We start from the raw sequence: 23176 nt of genomic DNA on the forward strand, positions 1-23176 counted from the left end.
TCAGAGGGCTTTTCTCTGTGTTGTCCTCTCCTCTGCCACATCCGAAGTGAAAGATGCTTGTAGACATACAGGGTATCTCTGTGGATCACAGGACCCTTGTCTGTGCTGCCCTCTCCTCTGCACAGGAGCTGCCCTTGGGTATATTGGGTATCTCGGTGACAGACAGCCAGAAGGCCTTCCTTTGTTTTGCCCTCTTCTAACTCCCCACATTTTTCTCATGTTCTCTACGTTCACCTCCCTGTGATGCTGAAATGTTGTATTGCATCACTGAATATACAGAGAAAGCTCCTGTCTAGGTCTTGGAGCCCACCTACTTGGCATATGTAAATGCTGGGTGCTGTCCCCACCAGGGCACATGTAACATACGGTGAAGGCTGAAGTGCGTAAAGGCTTCACCTGGATGAGTTCCCTGCAGCTCCTCTTGCTCCAGCACCGCTGTGCAGGACAGGCGGCTGCTCACCATGCAGAGCGCCTTCATCAGGCCCCGGAGAGGATCCAGGAGCCAGCGGACCTCCTCTAGAGGCAGCAGAAGAAGGGAGTAGACCACTTGGCACAAGAGGCTTCCAGCCTCAGAGGAGTGGAGGACCCCTGGAAAGAGGAGACAGGATAGTGGTAAGTTGTGCATCTAACGTGTTCCAAACTCAGCACATAGTGCAGCTGTAGCACTCTTAACTTATTTAATATTTACACAGCGCAGGTACACAGAGGTTACTTGTCGCGATAGCAGATGACACAACAGATACATCCGCCCAGATTTACTAAGGACTTAGGTTGCCCTTGAGTCATGAAAGGTGATGCAAGGGCAGCACAAGCCCGTAAGTGAGATTCACTATGCCACGCAGAGATACCTTGCTGAAAACCCTAGTTCATTTATTAACTATAGTTGACTATGAAGGAATGTGTGAAAGGTTAGTAAGTCAGAGAGTGAGGGATTTGTTTCACTGTATTGCTCCAGTCACCGAGAAGGTCCTATCAACAAAAGAGACAGTTCTAACCTCATGGGTGTCTAACAGCAGCTGCCCCCCTAGAGAACAAAGTACATAAAGGAGAGAGGAGCCAGAATATGAAGGGCAGATAAGGGGGATCATCCAACCCTAGGAGGTTAGAGTAAACATCCAGATGACAAGAAGAACCTTTGCCAGCCGCATCCACAGACCTCCAACTACACCGGCCTACTACTGTTCATTCATCTCAGTAAAGACAGCGGATAAACACCACATCTGGGCATGCAAATCCCTGTGGGGGGTGGAGTGTGTGTGTCTATGTGTGTGTGTGTCTGTGTTTGTTGTGTGTGTGTGGTTGTTGCGCATGTGTGTGTATGTGCATACGGGGTCTGTGTGTATCGTTGTGTTTGTGTGGGTCTGTGTGTGTGGTTGTTGCATGTGTGTGTATGTGCATATGGGGTATGTGTGTGTGGTGTGTGTGGGGGTGTCTGTATGTGTGTTTGTTGTGTGTGTGTGTGAGCTGCTCTGTTGTGAGTGAGGTTGGCAGTTTAGAAGCCTCTAGGGTATGCGTATCATTGTAGGAGGCTGGACTGGATTGTAGTGAGTACCAAGGGGTACTTGCACCTTGCACCAGGCCCAGTTATCCCTTATTAGTGTATAGGGTGTCTATCAGCTTAGGCTGATAGATAATGGTAGCTTAGCAGAGCAGCTTAGGCTGAACTAGGAGACGTGTGAAGCTACTACAGTACCACTTATTGTCATATGCACAATATCATAAGAAAACACAATACACAGTTATACTAAAAATAAAGGTACTTTATTTTTATGACAATATGCCAAAGTATCTTAGAGTGTACCCTCAGTGAGAGGATAGGAAATATACACAAGATATATATACACAATAGCAAAAATATGCAGTATAGTCTTAGAAAACAGTGCAAACGATGTATAGTTACAATAGGATGCAATGGGGAAACATAGGGATAGGGGCAACACAAACCATATACTCCAGAAGTGGAATGCGAACCACGAATGGACCCCAAACCTATGTGACCTTGTAGAGGGTCGCTGGGACTATTAGAAAATAGTGAGAGTTAGAAAAATAACCCTCCCCAAGACCCTGAAAAGTGAGTGCAAAGTGCACCAAAGTTCCCCAAAGGACAAAATAGTCGTGTTAGAGGGAAAATGCAAGGAAAACACAAATCAGCAATGCAACAACGATGGATTCCTGACTGAGGGTACCTGTGGAACAAGGGGACCAAGTCCAAAAGTCACAAGCAGCTCGGAGATGGGCAGATGCCCAAGAAATGCCAGCGGTTGGTGCAAAGAAGCTCTTACTAGGCTGAAGAACTGTGAATACTGCAGGAACGACAAGGGTTAGAGACTTCCCCTTTGGAGGATGGATCCCCCACGCCTTGGAGAGTCGTGCAGAAGTGTTTTCCCGCCGGATGGACGCCAACAAGCCTTGCTACACGCAAATCGTGCGTTTGGCGTTTTTGGACGCTGCTGGGGCCCAAGAGGGACCAGGAGGTCGCAAATTGGACCTGCAGAGAGAGGGGACGTCGAGCAAGACAAAGAGCCCTCACTGAAGCAGGTAGCACCCGGAGAAGTGCCAGAAACAGGCACTACGAGGATGCGTGAAACGGTGCTCGCCGAAGTTGCACAAAGGAGTCCCACGTCGCCGGAGACCAACTTAGAAAGTCGTGCAATGCAGGTTAGAGTGCCGTGGACCCAGGCTTGGCTGTGCACGAAGGATTCCCGCCGGAAGTGCACAGGGGCCGGAGTAGCTTGCAAAGTCGCGGTTCCCAGCAATGCATCCCAGCGAGGTGAGGCAAGGACTTACCTCCACCAAACTTGGGCTGAAGAGTCACTGGACTGTGGGGGTCACTTGGACGGTGTCGCTGGATTCGAGGGACCTCGCTCGTCGTGCTGAGAGGAGACCCAAGGGACCGGTAATGCAGCTTTTTGGTGCCTGCGGTTGCAGGGGGAAGATTCCGTCGACCCACGGGAGATTTCTACGGAGCTTCTGGTGCAGAGAGGAGGCAGACTACCCCCACAGCATGCACAAGCAGGAAAACAGTCGAGAAGGCGGCAGGATCAGCGTTACAGAGTTGCAGTAGTCGTCTTTGCTACTATGTTGCAGGTTTGCAGGCTTCCAGCGCGGTCAGCGGTCGATTCCTTATCAGAAGGTGAAGAGAGAGATGCAGAGGAACTCGGCTGAGATCATGCATTCGTTATCTAAAGTTTCCCCAGAGACAGAGACCCTAAATAGCCAGAAAAGAGGGTTTGGCTACCTAGGAGAGAGGAAAGGCTACTAACACCTGAAGGAGCCTATCACAAGGAGTCTCTGACGTCACCTGGTGGCACTGGCCACTCAGAGCAGTCCAGTGTGCCAGCAGCACCTCTGTTTCCAAGATGGCAGAGGTCTGGAGCACACTGGAGGAGCTCTGGACACCTCCCAGGGGAGGTGCAGGTCAGGGGAGTGGTCACTCCCCTTTCCTTTGTCCAGTTTCGCGCCAGAGCAGGGGCTAAGGGGTCCCTGAACCGGTGTAGACTGGCTTATGCAGAATTGGGCACATCTGTGCCCAACAAAGCATTTCCAGAGGCTGGGGGAGGCTACTCCTCCCCTGCCTTCACACCATTTTCCAAAGGGAGAGGGTGTCACACCCTCTCTCAGAGGAAGTTCTTTGTTCTGCCATCCTGGGCCAGGCCTGGCTGGACCCCAGGAGGGCAGCTGCCTGTCTGAGGGGTTGGCAGCAGCAGCAGCTGCAGAGAAACCCCAGGAAGGGCAGTCTGGCAGTACCAGGGTCTGTGCTACAGACCACTGGGATCATGGAATTGTACCAACAATGCCAGGATGGCATAGAGGGGGCAATTCCATGATCATAGACATGTTACATGGCCATATTCGGAGTTACCATGGTGAAGCTACATATAGGTAGTGACCTATATGTAGTGCACGCGTGTAATGGTGTCCCCGCACTCACAAAGTTCAGTGAATTGGCTCTGAACAATGTGGGGGCACCTTGGCTAGTGCCAGGGTGCCCTCACACTAAGTAACTTTGCACCTAACCTTTACCAGGTAAAGGTTAGACATATAGGTGACTTATAAGTTACTTAAGTGCAGTGTAAAATGGCTGTGAAATAACGTGGACGTTATTTCACTCAGGCTGCAGTGGCAGGCCTGTGTAAGAATTGTCAGAGCTCCCTATGGGTGGCAAAAGAAATGCTGCAGCCCATAGGGATCTCCTGGAACCCCAATACCCTGGGTACCTCAGTACCATATACTAGGGAATTATAAGGGTGTTCCAGTAAGCCAATGTAAATTGGTAAAAATGGTCACTAGCCTGTCAGTGACAATTTGGAAAGAAATGAGAGAGCATAACCACTGAGGTTCTGATTAGCAGAGCCTCAGTGAGACAGTTAGTCACTACACAGGTAACACATTCAGGCACACTTATGAGCACTGGGGCCCTGGGTTACCAGGGTCCTAGTGACACATACAACTAAAACAACATATATACAGTGAAAAATGGGGGTAACATGCCAGGCAAGATGGTACTTTCCTACACAACCCCCCCCCAAACGAAGGATAATAAGACTAGCCATTACCTGATGAGTCTTCATTGTCTAAGTGGAAATATCTGGAGAGTCCATCTGCATTGGAGTGGCTACTCCCAGGTCTATGTTCCACTGTATAGTCCATTCCCTGTAGGGATATGGACCACCTCAACAATTTAGGATTTTCACCTTTCATTTGTTTTAGCCAAAGTAGAGGTTTGTGGTCTGTCTGAACAATGAAGTGAGTGCCAAACAGGTATGGCCTCAACTTCTTCAGAGCCCAGACCACAGCAAAGGCCTCCCTCTCAATGGCAGACCAACGCTTTTCTCTAGGGGTCAACCTCCTACTAATAAAAGCAACAGGTTGATCCTGGCCCTCAGAATTAAGTTGTGATAGGACTGCCCCTACTCCTAATTCAGATGCATCAGTTTGGACATAGAATTTTTTAGAGTAACAAGGGCTTTTCAGGACAGGTGCAGAGCACATGGCCTGCTTCAGCTCCTCAAAAGCTTTCTGACAGCTTGCTGTCCATAATACCTTTTTAGGCATTTTCTTGGATGTGAGGTCATTAAGAGGGGCTGCAACGGAGCCATAGTTCTTAATGAACCTCCTGTAATACCCAGTGAGGCCTAGGAAGGCTCTCACCTGAGTCTGAGTGGTAGGGGGAACCCAATCAATAATAGTTTGGATTTTCCCCTGAAGTGGTGCAATCTGTTCCCCACCAACAAGGTGTCCCAGATAAACCACCTTACCCTGCCCTATCTGGCACTTTGAAGCCTTGATAGTGAGGCCTGCCTTTTGCAGAGCCTCCAAAACTTTCCATAGGTGGACCAGGTGATCATCCGAGCTGGAGCTAAAGACAGCTATATCATCCAAATATGCTGTACTGAAAGCTTCCAGCCCTTGCAGGACTGTGTTCACCAACCTCTGAAAAGTGGCAGGTGCATTTTTCAAACCAAAAGGCATTACAGTAAACTGGTAATGTCCTCCAATGGTAGAAAATGCAGTCTTAGGTTTAGCATCTTCTGACAATTTGATCTGCCAATACCCTGCAGTCAAATCAAAAGTGCTTAGATACTTGGCTGATGCCAGTGTATCTATAAGCTCATCTGCCCTGGGTATAGGGTGAGCATCAGTTTTGGTTACCAAGTTGAGACCTCTATAGTCTACACAAAACCTCATTTCCTTCTTTCCATCTTTAGAATTGGGTTTTGGTACCAGTACCACAGGAGAAGCCCATGGACTGTCAGAGTGCTCAACCACTCCTAGTTCCAACATTTTCTGAACTTCTTGCTTTATGCAGTCCCTGACATGGTCAGGCTGCCTATAGATCTTACTTTTGACAGGTAAACTGTCTCCAGTATCTATAGTGTGCTCACACCAAGAAGTGGTGCCTGGCACAATGGAGAAGAGTTCTGAAAATTGTCCTAGGAGATTTATGCAATTATCTTTCTGCTCAGCAGTAAGACAATCAGCCAAAACTACACCTTCCACAAGAGCATCTTGTTCTGTGGAAGAGAAGAGATCAGGTAGAGGATCACTGTCTTCTTCCTGTCCCTCATCTGTTGCCATGAGCAGGGTGAGATCAGCCCTGTCATAGTAGGGTTTCAGGCGGTTGACATGGAGCACCCTAAGGGGACTCCTGGCAGTGCCTAAGTCAACCAAGTAGGTGACTTCACCCTTCTTTTCAACAATTGTGTGGGGTCCACTCCATTTATCTTGGAGTGCTCATGGGGCCACAGGCTCCAAGACCCACACTTTCTGCCCTGGTTGGTACTGAACCAAAACAGCCTTCTGATCATGCCATTGCTTCTGGAGCTCTTGGCTGGCCTGAAGGTTTTTACTGGCCTTTTTCATGTACTCAGCCATCCTTGATCTGAGGCCAAGTACATAATCCACAATATCCTGCTTAGGAGCTTTTAAAGGTTGTTCCCAACCCTCCTTTACAAGTGTGAGTGGACCCCTAACAGGGTGTCCAAAAAGAAGTTCAAAGGGGCTGAAGCCCACTCCTTTCTGGGGTACCTCCCTGTAGGCAAAAAGGAGGCATGGTAGAAGGATATCCCATCTCCTGCGGAGTTTTTCAGGGAGTCCCATAATCATGCCTTTGAGAGTTTTATTAAATCTCTCCACCAGTCCATTTGTTTGTGGATGATAGGGTGTTGTGAACTTGTAAGTTACACCACACTCCTTCCACATGGCCTTTAAGTATGCAGACATGAAATTGCTTCCTCTGTCTGATACTACTTCCTTTGGGAAGCCCACCCTGGAAAATATTCCCAGGAGGGCCTTTGCCACTGCAGGAGCTGTAGTGGTCCTTAAAGGAATTGCTTCAGGATATCTTGTGGCAGGGTCCACTACCACCAAGATAAACCTATTGCCTGAAGCAGTAGGAGGGTCAAGGGGGCCAACTATGTCAACCCCTACCCTTTCAAAGGGAACCCCAACCACAGGCAGTGGGATAAGGGGTGCCTTTGGGGTGCCACCTGTCTTGCCACTGGCTTGACAGGTTTCACAGGACTTACAAAATTCCTTTGTGTCCTCAGACATCCTAGGCCAATGAAACAATGGTACCAATCTGTCCCAAGTTTTCATTTGACCCAGGTGCCCAGCTAGGGGAATGTCATGTGCCAGTGTTAGGAGGAACTTTCTGTACTCCTGAGGAATCACTAATCTCCTGGCAGCTCCAGGTTTAGGATCCCTATGCTCAGTGTACAAGAGGTTGTCCTCCCAGTAAACTCTGTGAGAGTCACTGACATCCCCATTAGCCTGTTTGACAGCTTGCTGTCTGAGACCCTCTAATGTGGGACAGGTTTGCTGTGCCACACTCAGCTCCTCCCTGGCAGGCCCCCCTTCACCCAAAAGCTCAGCAGTGTCTGCTTCCAGCTCCTCTGGTGTAGGTTCTGCACAGGGAGGGAATTCTTCTTCCTCTGAAGTTGAATCCACTGTAGAGGGAGGGATAGTAGGAAGTGGTTTGCTTCTACTAGCCCTAGCTTTAGGGAGCACTTGGTCCATTGTTCCAGGATCCAAGCTTCCCTGTCCTTTTTGCTTTTTGGCCTGAGCCCTTGTCAAAGCAAAAATATGCCCTGGGATGCCCAGCATTGATGCATGGGCCTCCAACTCCACATCTGACCAAGCTGATGTCTCCAAATCATTCCCTAATAGACAGTCTACAGGTAAATCTGACGCTACCACAACTTTCTTTGGACCAGATACCCCCCCCCAGTTGAGATTTACAACAGCCATGGGGTGGCTTTGTGTTATGTTGTGAGCATCGGTTACTTGGTACTGGTGTCCAAGTATGTGTTGTTCAGGGTGCACCGGTTTTTCAATCACCATTGTGACACTGGCACCTGTGTCCCTGTAGGCCTGGACCTCAACACCATTTATTAGGGTTAGTTGCTTGTACTTCTCCAAGTTATGGGGGCAAGCAACCAACGTGGCTAAATCAATAGCCCCTTCAGAGACTAAAGTAGCCTCTGTGGTCTCCCTAATCAGACCAACCCCAACTAAATTACCAAAAGTGAGCCCAGCTACTCCCTTGGATTGGCTATTAGTAGGTTTGCTCCCACCACCACTGCTATTAGTAGGGACACTAGGTGTAGCAGTAGGGGTTGTAGTGGTAGGAGCTGTGGTGCCTTTCTTTGGACAACTGGGATCTGTTGTCCAATGGCCTTTTATCTTACATAAATAGCACCATGGTTTCTTTTCCTTGTTCTGATTAAAGGAGGATTTGGACCCACCACCCCCACCAGAGTGTTTTTGTCGGCCTGATGAAGACTCATTTTTAGATTTGTCCCCACCCTTGTCAGAAGACTTACCATCCTTCTTTTTGTTGCCATCTTTGTCACCCCCTGTATGAACTTTTCTGTTCACTCTTGTTCTGACCCATTTGTCTGCCTTCTTTCCCAATTCTTGGGGAGAGGTCAGATCAGAGTCCACCAAGTACTGGTGCAACAAATCAGACACACAATTATTAAGAATATGCTCTCTCAGGATTAAGTTATACAGGCTGTCATAATCAGTAACTTTACTGCCATGTAACCACCCCTCCAAGGCCTTCACTGCCTGGTCAATGAAATCAACCCAGTCTTGTGAAGACTCCTTTTTGGTCTCTCTGAACTTTATCCTGTACTGTTCAGTGGTTAAGCCATAACCATCCAGGAGTGCATTCTTAAGAACTTGGAAATTATTAGCATCATTTTCTTTTACTGTAAGGAGCCTATCCCTACCTTTTCCAGTAAATGATAGCCATAGGATAGCAGCCCACTGCTTTTGAGGGACATCCTGTACAGCACAGGCCCTCTCAAGTGCAGCAAACCACTTGTTAATGTCATCCCCCTCCTTATAAGGGGGAACTATCTTATCTTGTGCAGATTCCTGGAATCATGCTCTTTTGCAGGATGACTATGGGGAATACTGCTGCTGCCACCATGGGTTTCTAAACCCAACTTCTGTCTTTCCCTCTCTACTTCTAAAGACTGTCTATCCAAATCCAGCTGTTGCTTCTTGAGCTTCAGTCTGGTTTGTTCCACTCTCAATCTATTGAGCTCCCTTTCTAACAATCTGTCATCAGGGTGGGTGGGAGGGACATTTCTAGATACAGAGGTATGATGGGAATGAACAGAAGGAGACCTGTCCCTTACAGAGGGCACCCTAACAGCTTGGCTACCAGTATAATGTGAGATCACACCATTAGTATGGTGTGATTCAACCTCTGTACCAACTATGCTAGACTGTCTAGTAATGGGCAGGCTGAGAAGTTTCTTTCCTGAACCTTTTCCTGGGGGAGTCCCTGGATCAGATTGAGAACCATTAGCTACTTTTTCTACAGATTGGGCACTTATGGCCTTATCCTGTACTCTAAGCATATTAATTAACAGTTCTAAGGAAGCATTCTTCCCTACACTCAAACCTCTCTCTATGCAGAGACTCCTTGCTCCTTTCCAGCTAAGGTGATCATATGCAAGTTTGGACAGTTCAACATTTTTTCCTGTGCCAGACATTTTTAGAGAGAGTTAAAGTGATAGAAAAAGTGAAAAAAGTTTTCAGAACTTTTTTGGAAAGACAGAAAAAAACTTTTTAAACTTTTAAGAACTTTTTGAAAGTTTAGAAGTACTTTTCAGCACTTAGAAAAGAGTGAAAAGAGGAAATGCAAAACTTTTTGGCTATGTGTATATACACTGACCTTGTTTTGTATATTTTTCTCTTATGAAAAGTACAATGACAAGAGTGGTAAGTAGTCTCAAGCACTTATCCCACCGCTGCCACCAATGTAGGAGGCTGGACTGGCTTGTAGTGAGTACCAAGGGGTACTTGCACCTTGCACCAGGCCCAGTTATCCCTTATTAGTGTATAGGGTGTCTAGCAGCTTAGGCTGATAGATAATGGTAGCTTAGCAGAGCAGCTTAGGCTGAACTAGGAGACGTGTGAAGCTACTACAGTACCACTTATTGTCATATGCACAATATCATAAGAAAACACAATACACAGTTATACTAAAAATAAAGGTACTTTATTTTTATGACAATATGCCAAAGTATCTTAGAGTGTACCCTCAGTGAGAGGATAGGAAATATACACAAGATATATATACACAATAGCAAAAATATGCAGTATAGTCTTAGAAAACAGTGCAAACGATGTATAGTTACAATAGGATGCAATGGGGAAACATAGGGATAGGGTCAACACAAACCATATACTCCAGAAGTGGAATGCGAACCACGAATGGACCCCAAACCTATGTGACCTTGTAGAGGGTCGCTGGGACTATTAGAAAATAGTGAGAGTTAGAAAAATAACCCTCCCCAAGACCCTGAAAAGTGAGTGCAAAGTGCACCAAAGTTCCCCTAAGGACAAAATAGTCGTGTTAGAGGGAAAATGCAAGGAAAACACAAATCAGCAATGCAACAACGATGGATTCCTGACTGAGGGTACCTGTGGAACAAGGGGACCAAGTCCAAAAGTCACAAGCAGCTCGGAGATGGGCAGATGCCCAAGAAATGCCAGCGGTTGGTGCAAAGAAGCTCTTACTAGGCTGAAGAACTGTGAATACTGCAGGAACGACAAGGGTTAGAGACTTCCCCTTTGGAGGATGGATCCCCCACGCCTTGGAGAGTCGTGCAGAAGTGTATTCCCGCCGGATGGACTCCAACAAGCCTTGCTACACGCAAATCGTGCGTTTGGCGTTTTTGGACGCTGCTGGGGCCCAGGAGGGACCAGGAGGTCGCAAATTGGACCTGCAGAGAGAGGGGACGTCGTGCAAGACAAAGAGCCCTCACTGAAGCAGGTAGCTCCCGGAGAAGTGCCAGAAACAGGCACTACGAGGATGCGTGAAACGGTGCTCGCCGAAGTTGCACAAAGGAGTCCCACGTCGCCGGAGACCAACTTAGAAAGTCGTGCAATGCAGGTTAGAGTGCCGTGGACCCAGGCTTGGCTGTGCACGAAGGATTCCCGCCGGAAGTGCACAGGGGCCGGAGTAGCTTGCAAAGTCGCCGTTCCCAGCAATGCAGCCCAGCGAGGTGAGGCAAGGACTTACCTCCACCAAACTTGGGCTGAAGAGTCACTGGACTGTGGGGGTCACTTGGACGGTGTCGCTGGATTCGAGGGACCTCGCTCGTCGTGCTGAGAGGAGACCCAAGGGACCGGTAATGCAGCTTTTTGGTGCCTGCGGTTGCAGGGGGAAGATTCCGTCGACCCACGGGAGATTTCTTCGGAGCTTCTGGTGCAGAGAGGAGGCAGACTACCCCCACAGCATGCACAAGCAGGAAAACAGTCGAGAAGGCGGCAGGATCAGCGTTACAGAGTTGCAGTAGTCGTCTTTGCTACTATGTTGCAGGTTTGCAGGCTTCCAGCGCGGTCAGCGGTCGATTCCTTATCAGAAGGTGAAGAGAGAGATGCAGAGGAACTCGGCTGAGCTCATGCATTCGTTATCTAAAGTTTCCCCAGAGACAGAGACCCTAAATAGCCAGAAAAGAGGGTTTGGCTACCTAGGAGAGAGGAAAGGCTACTAACACCTGAAGGAGCCTATCACAAGGAGTCTCTGACGTCACCTGGTAGCACTGGCCACTCAGAGCAGTCCAGTGTGCCAGCAGAACCTCTGTTTCCAAGATGGCAGAGGTCTGGAGCACACTGGAGGAGCTCTGGACACCTCCCAGGGGAGGTGCAGGTCAGGGGAGTGGTCACTCCCCTTTCCTTTGTCCAGTTTCGCGCCAGAGCAGGGGCTAAGGGGTCCCTGAACCGGTGTAGACTGGCTTATGCAGAATTGGGCACATCTGTGCCCAACAAAGCATTTCCAGAGGCTGGGGGAGGCTACTCCTCCCCTGCCTTCACACCATTTTCCAAAGGGAGAGGGTGTCACACCCTCTCTCAGAGGAAGTTCTTTGTTCTGCCATCCTGGGCCAGGCCTGGCTGGACCCCAGGAGGGCAGCTGCCTGTCTGAGGGGTTGGCAGCAGCAGCAGCTGCAGAGAAACCCCAGGAAGGGCAGTCTGGCAGTACCAGGGTCTGTGCTACAGACCACTGGGATCATGGAATTGTACCAACAATGCCAGGGTGGCATAGAGGGGGCAATTCCATGATCATAGACATGTTACATGGCCATATTCGGAGTTACCATGGTGAAGCTACATATAGGTAGTGACCTATATGTAGTGCACTCGTGTAATGGTGTCCCCGCACTCACAAAGTTCAGTGAATTGGCTCTGAACAATGTGGGGGCACCTTGGCTAGTGCCAGGGTGCCCTCACACTAAGTAACTTTGCACCTAACCTTTACCAGGTAAAGGTTAGACATATAGGTGACTTATAAGTTACTTAAGTGCAGTGTAAAATGGCTGTGAAATAACGTGGACGTTATTTCACTCAGGCTGCAGTGGCAGGCCTGTGTAAGAATTGTCAGAGCTCCCTATGGGTGGCAAAAGAAATGCTGCAGCCCATAGGGATCTCCTGGAACCCCAATACCCTGGGTACCTCAGTACCATATACTAGGGAATTATAAGGGTGTTCCAGTAAGCCAATGTAAATTGGTAAAAATGGTCACTAGCCTGTCAGTGACAATTTGGAAAGAAATGAGAGAGCATAACCACTGAGGTTCTGATTAGCAGAGCCTCAGTGAGACAGTTAGTCACTACACAGGTAACACATTCAGGCACACTTATGAGCACTGGGGCCCTGGGTTACCAGGGTCCTAGTGACACATACAACTAAAACAACATATATACAGTGAAAAATGGGGGTAACATGCCAGGCAAGATGGTACTTTCCTACAATCATCCACTCCCATGGGATATGTTTACATGTGACGTCATTGTCCTGGGTCTTGCTGCTCTCCCTGAGTGCATGTAGTGCCGCTGCCTTTTACATCCAGGAATAATTCAAGTTATGTTAATGAGTCAGATGGAGGCTCTCTGTGGTGTTTTTTTTACCTTCAAGTCCTTTATATCTTCATGAAGCTCTTGCTTTAGACATTTCATGCACTGACTGGACCTTACATTGGCAGCCATGTTAATACTGCATCTACTGGTGCACGGTCCCATGATGGACTCATGATGGACTAGCCTGGAAGCGTCTTATGCCTGTCTTGTATTACATAGATTGCTTTGTTTCTGTTTTTTGTGTGTCAGGTGTACTCCAGCTGCCAAAATACCTTTTCCACCCTTCTCAGGCTCTCTTTGATCAATTAAACAACTACTTTTCAGACAAAACCTCCCTCCTATAACAGGAGATCAAAAAAGACCAAGGGCTTAATTTAGAACTCGGAGGACAGGTTACTGCGTCACAATAGTGACGGATACCTTGGCAGCCGAAATCTAAATCCCATTCTACCCTATGGGATTTAGATTTCGGTGGGCGGGATATCTGTCTCTGTTGTGATGGAGTAACCCGTCCGCCGAGTTATAAATCAGGCCCTATGTTTTGCAGCAATCGAGGAGTGAGTCTGTTTCAAACACTGCTTCACCTCAGCATCCTCTGCATCATCTACCCTTCCAAGCCATTGCATTGGCAACTATAGCTGCACCATAACTTTCATAAAGGGGGGCTCCCATTCTTCCCAGATCCAAAGGGTGGATAGTCTTGTCCTCCTATCTTGCCCCCAAAGTAGGCGTCAGAGGAGAAAATTCAGTTTCCTAAAAAACTGACCCCTGATCTTCAAGGGGAGGGCAGAGAAGTAATACAACAGACGGGATAGGATGAACATCTTAGCAAGGGCAGCCCTGCTTATGGGGGGGGAGGGGCACAAGGTAAGCTTAGACCACAAGGGGATTGATTGCGGTATTGAGGTCAAAGGTCTGCCCAGATGACCTACAAACAGATGGTCATCGCAGCAAAAATGCAGATCCCCAGATATTTAAACTAATGGAGTGTGGTGGTTGTAGGAGGCTGGCCTGGCTTGTAGTGGGTACCAAGGGGTACTTACACTTTGTACCAGGTCCAGTTATCCCTTATTAGTGTAGAAGAGGTGTTTCTAGCAGCTTAGGCTGATAGAAAAGGTAGCTTAGCAGAGCAGCTTAGGCTGAACTAGGAGACATGCAAAGCTCCCACTATACCACTGATGTCATATGCACAATATCATAAGAAAACACAATACACAGATATACTAAAAATAAAGGTACTTTATTTTTATGACAATATGCCAAAAGTATCTCAGTGAGTACCCTCAGTATGAGGATAGCAAATATACACAAGATATATGTACACAATACCAAAAATATGCAGTAATAGCAATAGAAAGCAATGGAAGCAATGTATAGTCACAATAGATTGCAATGAGAGCACATAGGTATAGGGGCAACACAAACCATATACTCCAAAAGTGGAATGCGAATAACGTATAGACCCCAAACCTATGTGAGCTTGTAGAGGGTCGCTGGGACTGTAAGAAAACAGTGAGGGTTAGAAAAATAGCCCACCCCAAGACCCTGAAAAGTGGGTGCAAAGTGCACCTAAGTTCCCCAGAGAGCACAGAAGTCGTGATAGGGAAATTCTGCAAGGAAGACCAACACCAGCAATGCAACAACGATGGATTTCCAGATGAGAGTACCTGTGGAACAAGGGGACCAAGTCCAAGAGTCACACTCAAGTCGTGAGTGGGCAGACGCCCAAGAAATGCCAGCTGAGGGTGCAAAGAAGCTGCCACCGGATGGTAGAAGCTGTAAATTCTGCAAGAACGAAGAGGACTAGGAACTTCCCCTTTGGAGGATGGATGTCCCACGTCGTGAAGAAGCTTGCAGAGGTGTTCCCACGCAGAAAGACCGCAAACAAGCCTTGCTAGCTGCAAGGGTCGGGGTTAGGGTTTTTGGATGCTGCTGTGGCCCAGGAGGGACCAGGATGTCGCCAATTGCGTGAGGAGACAGAGGGGGCGCCCAGCAAGACAAGGAGCCCACTCAGAAGCAAGCAGCACCCGCAGAAGTGCCGGAACAGGCACTACAAAGAGGAGTGAACCGGAGTTCACCCGAAGTCACAAAAGAAGATCCCACGACGCCCGAGGACAACTCAGAAGGTTGTGCACTGCAGGTTAGAGTGTCGGGAACCCAGGCTTGGCTGTGCACAAAGGAAATACTGGAACGGTGCACAGGAGCCGGAGCAGCTGCAAATCACGCGGTACCCAGCAATGCAGTCTAGCGTGGGGAGGCAAGGACTTACCTCCACTAAACTTGGACTGAAGAGTCACTGGACTGTGGGAGTAACTTGGACAGAGTTGCTGAGTTCCAGGGACCACGCTCGTCATGCTGAGAGGGGACCCAGAGGACCGGTGATGCAGTCTTTTGTTGCCGGCGGTTGCAGGGGGAAGATTCCGTCGACCCACGGGAGATTTCTTCGGAGCTTCTAGTGCAGAGAGGAGGCAGACTACCCCCACAGCATGCACCACCAGGAAAGCAGACAAGAAGGCGGCTGGATCAGCGATACAAGGTTGCAGTAGTCGTTGTTGCTACTTTGTTGCAGTTTTGCAGGCGTCCAGAGAAGTCAGCGGTCGATTCCTTGGCAGAAGGTGAAGAGAGAGATGCAGAGGAACTCTGATGAGCTCTTGCATTCGTTATCTAAAGAATTCCCCAAAGCAGAGACCCTAAATAGCCAGAAAAGGAGGTTTGGCTACTTAGGAAGGAGGATAGGCTAGCAACACAGGTAAGAGCCTATCAGAAGGAGTCTCTGATGTCACCTGAACCGGTGTAGACTGGCTTATCCAGAGATGGGCACCATCTGTGCCCATCAAAGCATTTCCAGAGGCTGGGGGAGGCTACTCCTCCCCAGCCCTGACACCTTTTTCCAAAGGGAGAGGGTGTAACACCCTCTCTCTGAGGAAGTCCTTTGTTATGCCTTCCTGGGCCAAGCCTGGCTGGACACCAGGAGGGCAGAAACCTGTCTGAGGGGTTGGCAGCAGCAGCAGCTGCAGTGAAACCCTGGGAAAGGCAGTTTGGCAGTACCCGGGTCTCTGCTAGAGACCCGGGGGATCATGGGATTGTCTCCCCAATGCCAGGATAGCATTGGGGTAGCAATTCCATGATCTTAGACATGTTACATGGCCATGATCGGAGTTACCATTGTGACGCTATACATATGTCGTGACATATGTATAGTGCACACGTGTAATGGTGTCCCCGCACTCACAAAGTCCGGGGAATTTGCCCTGAACAATGTGGGGGCACCTTGGCTAGTGCAAGGGTGCCCACACACTAAGTAACCTAGCACCCAACCTTTACCAGGTAAAGGTTAGACATATAGGTGACTTATAAGTTACTTAAGTGCAGTGGTAAATGGCTGTGAAATAATGTGGACGTTATTTCACTCAGGCTGCTGTGGCAGGCCTGTGTAAGAATTGTCAGATCTCCCTATGGGTGGCAAAAGAAATGCTGCAGCCCATAGGGATCTCCTGGAACCCCAATACCCTGGGTACCTCAGTACCATATACTAGGGAATTATAAGGGTGTTCCAGTATGCCAATGTAAATTGGTGAAATTGGTCACTAGCCTGTTAGTGACAATTTGGAAAGAAATGAGAGAGCATAACCACTGAGGTTCTGGTTAGCAGAGCCTCAGCGAGACAGTTAGTCATCACACAGGTAACACATACAGGGCACACTTATGAGCACTGGGGCCCTGGCTGGCATGGTCCCAGTGACACATACAACTAAAACAACATATATACAGTGAAATATGGGGGTAACATGCCAGGCAAGATGGTACTTTCCTACACAACCCCCCCCCCAAACGAAGGACAATAAGACTAGCCATGACTTGATGAGTCTTCATTGTCTAAGTGGAAATATCTGGAGAGTCCATCTGTATTGGAGTGGGTACTCCCAGGTCTATGTTCCACTGTATAGTCCATTCCCTGTAGAGATATGGACCACCTCAACAATTTAGGGTTTTCACCTTTCATTTGTTTTAGCCAAAGTAGAGGTTTGTGGTCTGTCTGAACAATGAAGTGAATGCCAAACAGGTATGGCCTCAACTTCTTCAGTGCCCAGACCACAGCAAAGGCCTCCTTCTCTATAGCAGACCAACGCTTTTCTCTAGGGGTCAACCTCCTGCTGATAAAAGCAACAGGTTGATCCTGGCCCTCAGAATTCAGTTGTGATAAGACTGCCCCTACCCCTAATTCAGATGCATCAGTTTGGACAATTAATTTTTGGGAGTAACAGGGGCTTTTTAGGACAGGTGCAGAGCACATGGCCTGTTTCAGCTCCTCAAAAGCTTTCTGACAGCTAGCTGTCCACAATACCTTTTTAGGCATCTTCTTTGAAGTGAGGTCATTAAGAGGGGCTGCTATGGAGCCATAGTTCTTTATGAACCTCCTGTAATACCCAGTGAGGCCTAAGAAGGCTCTCATCTGGGTCTGAGTTGTAGGGGGAACCCAATCTATGATAGTTTGGATTTTCCCCTGAAGTGGTGCAATCTGTTCTCCACCTACAAGGTGTCCCAGATAAACCACTTTCCCCTGCCCTATCTGGCACTTTGAAGCCTTGATAGTGAGGCCTGCCTTTTCCAGGGCCTCCAAAACTTTCCATAGGTGGACCAGGTGATCATCCCAGGTAGAGCTAAAGACAGCTATATCATCTAGATATGCTGCACTAAAAGCCTCCAACCCTTGCAGGACTGTATTCACCAACCTCTGAAAAGTGGCAGGTGCATTTTTCAATCCAAAGGGCATTACTGTGAATTGGTAGTACCCTCCAAAAGTCGTAAATGCAGTTTTTGCTTTTGCATCCTCTGATAACTTGATCTACCAGTACCCTGCAGTCAAATCAAAGGTGCTTAGATACTTGGCAGATGCCAGTGTATCTATTAGCTCATCTGCCCTGGGTATAGGGTGAGCATCAGTTTTAGTTACCTGGTTGAGACCTCTGTAGTCTACACAAAATCTCATTTCCTTTTTCCCATCTTTGGAATGAGGCTTTGGTACAAGTACCACAGGAGAGGCCCATGGACTTTCAGAGTGCTCAACCACTCCCAGTTCAAGCATTTTCTGAACTTCTTGTTTTATGCAGTCCCTGACATGGTCAGGCTGCCTATAGATCTTACTTTTGACAGGCATGCTGTCTCCAGTATCTATAGTGTGCTCACACCAAGAAGTGGTGCCTGGCACAGTAGAAAAGAGTTCAGAAAACTGACCCAGGAGATTTATGCAGTGGTCTTTCTGCTCAGCAGTAAGACAATCTGCTAAAACTACACCTTCCACTAGAGCATCTTGTTCTGTGGAAGAGAAGAGATCAGGGAGAGGGTCACTCTCTTCTTCCTGTCCTTCATCTGTTGCCATGAGCAGGGTGAGATCAGCCCTGTCATAGTAGGGTTTCAGGCGATTGACATGGAGCACCCTAAGGGGACTCCTGGCAGTGCCTAACTCAACCAAGTAGGTGACTTCTCCCTTCTTTTCAACAATAATGTGGGGTCCACTCCATTTGTCTTGGAGTGCTCTTGGGGCCACAGGCTCCAAGACCCACACTTTCTGCCCTGGTTGGTACTGAATCAGAACAGCCTTCTGGTCATGCCATTGCTTTTGGAGCTCTTGGCTGGCCTGAAGGTTTTTACTGGCCTTTTTCAAATACTCAGCCATTCTGGATCTTAGGCCAAGTACATAGTCCACTATGTCTTGCTTAGGAGCTTTTAAAGGTTGTTCCCAACCCTCCTTTACAAGTGTTAGAGGACCTCTTACAGGGTGTCCAAATAGGAGTTCAAAGGGGCTGAAGCCCACTCCTTTTTGGGGTACCTCCCTGTAAGCAAAAACGAGGCAAGGTAACAGGACATCCCATCTCCTCCTGAGTTTTTCAGAAAGTCCCATTATCATTCCTTTGAGAGTTTTATTAAACCTCTCAACCAGTCCATTTGTTTGTGGATGATAAGGTGTGGTGAATTTGTATGTTACACCACATTCCTTCCATATGGCCTTTAAGTAAGCAGACATAAAGTTGCTACCCCTGTCTGATACCACCTCTTCTGGGAAGCCCACCCTGGAAAAGATTCCCAGGAGGGCTTTTGACACTGCAGGAGCTGTAGTGGTCCTTAGAGGAATTGCTTCAGGATATCTGGTGGCATGGTCCACTACCACCAAAATAAACCTATTGCCTGAAGTAGTAGGAGGGTCAAGGGGGGCAACTATGTCAACCCCTACCCTTTCAAAGGGAACCCCAACCACAGGTAGTGGAATAAGGGGAGCCTTTGGGGTGCCACCTGTTTTGCCACTGGCTTGACAGGTGACACAAGACTTAGAAAATTCCTTTGTGTCCTCTGACATTCTAGGCCAATGAAACAGGGGGACAAGCCTATCCCATGTTTTCATTTGCCCCAAATGTCCAGCCAAGGGAATGTCGTGGGCTAGAGTTAGGAGGAACTCTCTGTATTGCAGGGGAATTACCAATCTCCTGGCTGCTCCAGGTTTTGGGTCCCTTGCTTCAGTATACAAGAGGTTGTCCTCCCAGTAAACTCTGTGAGAGTCACTGACATCCCCATTTTGCTGTTTGGCAGCTTGCTGTCTTAGACCCTCTAGTGTGGGACAGGTCTGCTGTGCCACACTCAGCTCCTCCCTGGCAGGCCCCCCTCCACCCAAAAGCTCAGCAGTGTCTGCTTCCAGCTCCTCTGGTGAAGGTTCTTCACAGGGGGGGAATTCTTCTTCCTCAGAAGTTGAATCCACTGTAGAGGGAGGGGTAGTAGGTAGGGATTTACCTTTACTAACCCTAGCTTTAGGGAGCACTTGGTCCATTGTTCCAGGATCCAAGTCACCCTGTCCTTTTTGCTTTTTGGCCTGAGCCCTGGTTAAAGCAAGAATATGCCCAGGAATGCCCAGCATTGCTGCATGAGCCTCCAACTCCACTTCTGCCCAAGCTGATGTCTCTAAATCGTTCCCTGGTAGACAGTCTACAGGTAAATCTGTGGCAACCACAACTTTCTTTGGACCAGTAACCCCCCCCCCAGTTGAGATTTACAACAGCCATGGGGTGGCTAAGAGTGTTGTTATGAGCATCAGTCACTTGGTACTGGTGACCAAGTAGGTGTTGTTCAGGGTGTACCGGTTTCTCTATTAACATGGTAACACTGGCACCTGTGTCCCTGTAGGCCTGAACCTCAACACCATTTATTAGGGGAAGTTGCTTGTACTTATCCATATTAAGGGGACAAGCAACCAAGGTGGCCAAATCAATGGCACCATCAGAGACTAACACAGCCTCTGTGGTCTCCCTAACAAGACCAACCCCAACTAAATTACCAATAGTGAGCCCAGCTACTCCCTTGGATTGGCTATTAGTAGGTTTGCTCCCACCACCACTGCTATTACTAGGGGCACTAGGTGTAGCAGTAGGGGTTGTGGTAGTGGGAGGCTTGGTGCTTTTCTTTGGACAACTGTCATCAGTTGTCCAATGGCCTTTTACTTTACATAAATAGCACCATGGTTTCTTTACTTGATTAGAAGAGGATTTGGACCCACCACCCCCACCAGAGTGTTTTTGTGGGCCTGATGAAGACTCATTTTTAGATTTGTCCCCACCCTTGTCTGAAGACTTACCATCCTTCTTCTTGCCATCCTTGTCATCCCCTGTATGAACTTTTCTGTTCACTCTTGTTCTGACCCATTTGTCTGCCTTCTTTCCCAATTCTTGGGGAGAGGTCAGATCTGAGTCCACTAGATATTGGTGTAACAAATCAGACACACAGTTATTAAGAATATGCTCTCTCAGGATTAAGTTATACAGGCTTTCATAGTCAGAAACTTTACTCCCAAGTACCCACCCCTCCAAGGCCATCACTGAATGGTCAACAAAGTTTACCCAGTCTTGTCAAGACTCCTTTTTGGTTTCTCTGAACTTGATCCTGTACTGTTCAGTGGTTAAGCCATAACCATCTAGGAGTGCATTCTTCAGAACTGTAAAATTATTGGCATCACTTTCCTTCACAGTAAGGAGCCTATCCCTACCCTTTCCACTGAAAGATAGCCATAGGATAGCAGCCCACTGCCTTTGAGGGACCCCCTGTACAACACAGGCCCTCTCAAGTGCAGCAAACCACTTGTTAATGTCATCCCCCTCCTTATAAGGGGGAACTATCTTATGCAGATTCCTAGAATCATGCTCTTTCACAGGATTACTATCTATAATACTGCTGCTGCCACCATGGGGTCCTAACCCCAACCTCTGTCTTTCTTTTTCTAAATATAAAGATTCCCTGTCTAGAGCCAGCTGTTGCTGTTTAAGCTTCAGCCTGGACTCTTCCACTCTCAATCTATTGAGTTCCCTTTCTAACATTCTGTCATCAGGGTGGGTGGGTTGGGCATGCTTAGACACAGAAGAATGGTGTGAATGAACAGAGGAAGACCTGTCCCTAACAGTTGGCACTCTAACAACCTGGCCTGCAGGAGTGAAACTCCTACTGTGATGAGAACTCACATTAGTACCAGCCATGCTAGGTGGCCTGCTAAGGGGCAGGTTGGGAAGAATACCATCTAACACTCTTGCTGGGGCTACCCCAGAATCAGAGTGTGAACCATCTTCTAACCTCTCAACTGATGTGCCAGCTAATGCCTTATCATTTTCAATGAGCATGTTAACTAACAATTCTCTAGAGGGATTCTTCCCTACCCCTAAACCTCTATCAATGCAGAGACTCCTTACACCTTTCCAGTTAAGGTGGTCATAAGCTGTGCTGGCCAGATTAAGAGTTTGGCCTGTACCAGACATGATAGAAAAGGGTTTAAGGGACAGAAAAAGAAAGAAAAAGTTTCAGAACTTTTTAAGGAAACAGAAAAAAACTTTTTCAACTTTTAAGAAACTTTTTGAAAGTTTAGAGGTACTTTTCAGCACTTAGCAATAGAGTAAGAGAAGAAAAGCAAAACGTTTTGGTTAGGTGTAAATACACTGAACTTGTTTTGTATATTTTTCTCTTATGAAAAGTACAATATGACAAAGTGGTAAGTAGTTGTAAGTACTTATCCCACCGCTGCACAACCAATGTAGGAGGCTGGCCTGGCTTGTAGTGGGTACCAAGGGGTACTTACACTTTGTACCAGGTCCAGTTGTCCCTTATTAGTGTAGAAGAGGTGTCTAGCAGCTTAGGCTGAGAGAAAAGGTAGCTTAGCAGAGCAGCTTAGGCTGAAATAGGAGACATGCAAAGCTCCCACTATACCACTGATGTCATATGCACAATATCATAAGAAAACACAATACACAGATATACTAAAAATAAAGGTACTTTATTTTTATGACAATATGCCAAAAGTATCTCAGTGAGTACCCTCAGTATGAGGATAGCAAATATACACAAGATATATGTACACAATACCAAAAATATGCAGTAATAGCAATAGAAAGCAATGCAAGCAATGTATAGTCACAATAGATTGCAATTAGAGCACATAGGTATAGGGGCAACACAAACCATATATTCCAAAAGTGGAATGCGAATAACGTATGGACCCCAAACCTATGTGAGCTTGTAGAGGGTCGCTGGGACTGTAAGAAAACAGTGAGGGTTAGAAAAATAGCCCACCCCAAGACCCTGAAAAGTAGGTGTAAAGTGCACCTAAGTTCCCCAGAGAGCACAGAAGTCGTGATAGGGGAATTCTGCAAGGAAGACCAACACCAGCAATGCAACAACAATGGATTTCCAGACGAGAGTACCTGTGGAACAAGGGGACCAAGTCCAAGAGTCACACTCAAGTCGTGAGTGGGCAGATGCCCAAGAAATGCCAGCTGAGGGTGCAAAGAAGCTGCCACCAGATGGTAGAAGCTGTGAATTCTGCAAGAACGAAGAGGACTAGGAACTTCCCCTTTGGAGGATGGATGTCCCACGTCGTGAAGAAGCTTGCAGAGGTGTTCCCACGCAGAAAGACCGCAAACAAGCCTTGCTAGCTGCAAGGGTCGCGGTTAGGGTTTTTGGATGCTGCTGTGGCCCAGGAGGGACCAGGATGTCGCCAATTGCGTGAGGAGACAGAAGGGGCACCCAGCAAGACAAGGAGCCCACTCAGAAGCAAGTAGCACCTGCAGAAGTGCCAGAACAGGCACTACGAAGAGGAGTGAACCGGAGCTCACCCGAAGTCACAAAAGAAGATCCCACGATGCCGGTGGACAACTCAGAAGGTTGTGCACTGCAGGTTAGAGTGTCGGGGACCCAGGCTTGGCTGGGCACAAAGGAAATCCTGGAAGAGTGCACAGGAGCTGGAGCAGCTGCAAATAACGCGGTACCCAGCA

The 23176-nt window shown here is 47.9% G+C and overlaps 1 protein-coding gene across 1 annotated transcript in view; it reads right to left on the reverse strand.

Annotated features, from left to right (window-relative positions):
* LOC138257190 (probable E3 ubiquitin-protein ligase HERC1) overlaps nt 1-23176 on the reverse strand; it is an 805868-nt gene that overhangs the window by 541238 nt on the left and 241454 nt on the right. Inside the window, exon 16 of the mRNA XM_069205891.1 lies at nt 367-588. Within this exon, the coding sequence (XP_069061992.1) occupies nt 367-588 (222 nt within the window). The remainder of the gene's footprint in view (nt 1-366; nt 589-23176) is intronic.

The sequence above is a fragment of the Pleurodeles waltl genome, chromosome 1_2 (assembly GCF_031143425.1).
Source record: "Pleurodeles waltl isolate 20211129_DDA chromosome 1_2, aPleWal1.hap1.20221129, whole genome shotgun sequence".
Lineage (NCBI taxonomy): Eukaryota > Metazoa > Chordata > Amphibia > Caudata > Salamandridae > Pleurodeles > Pleurodeles waltl.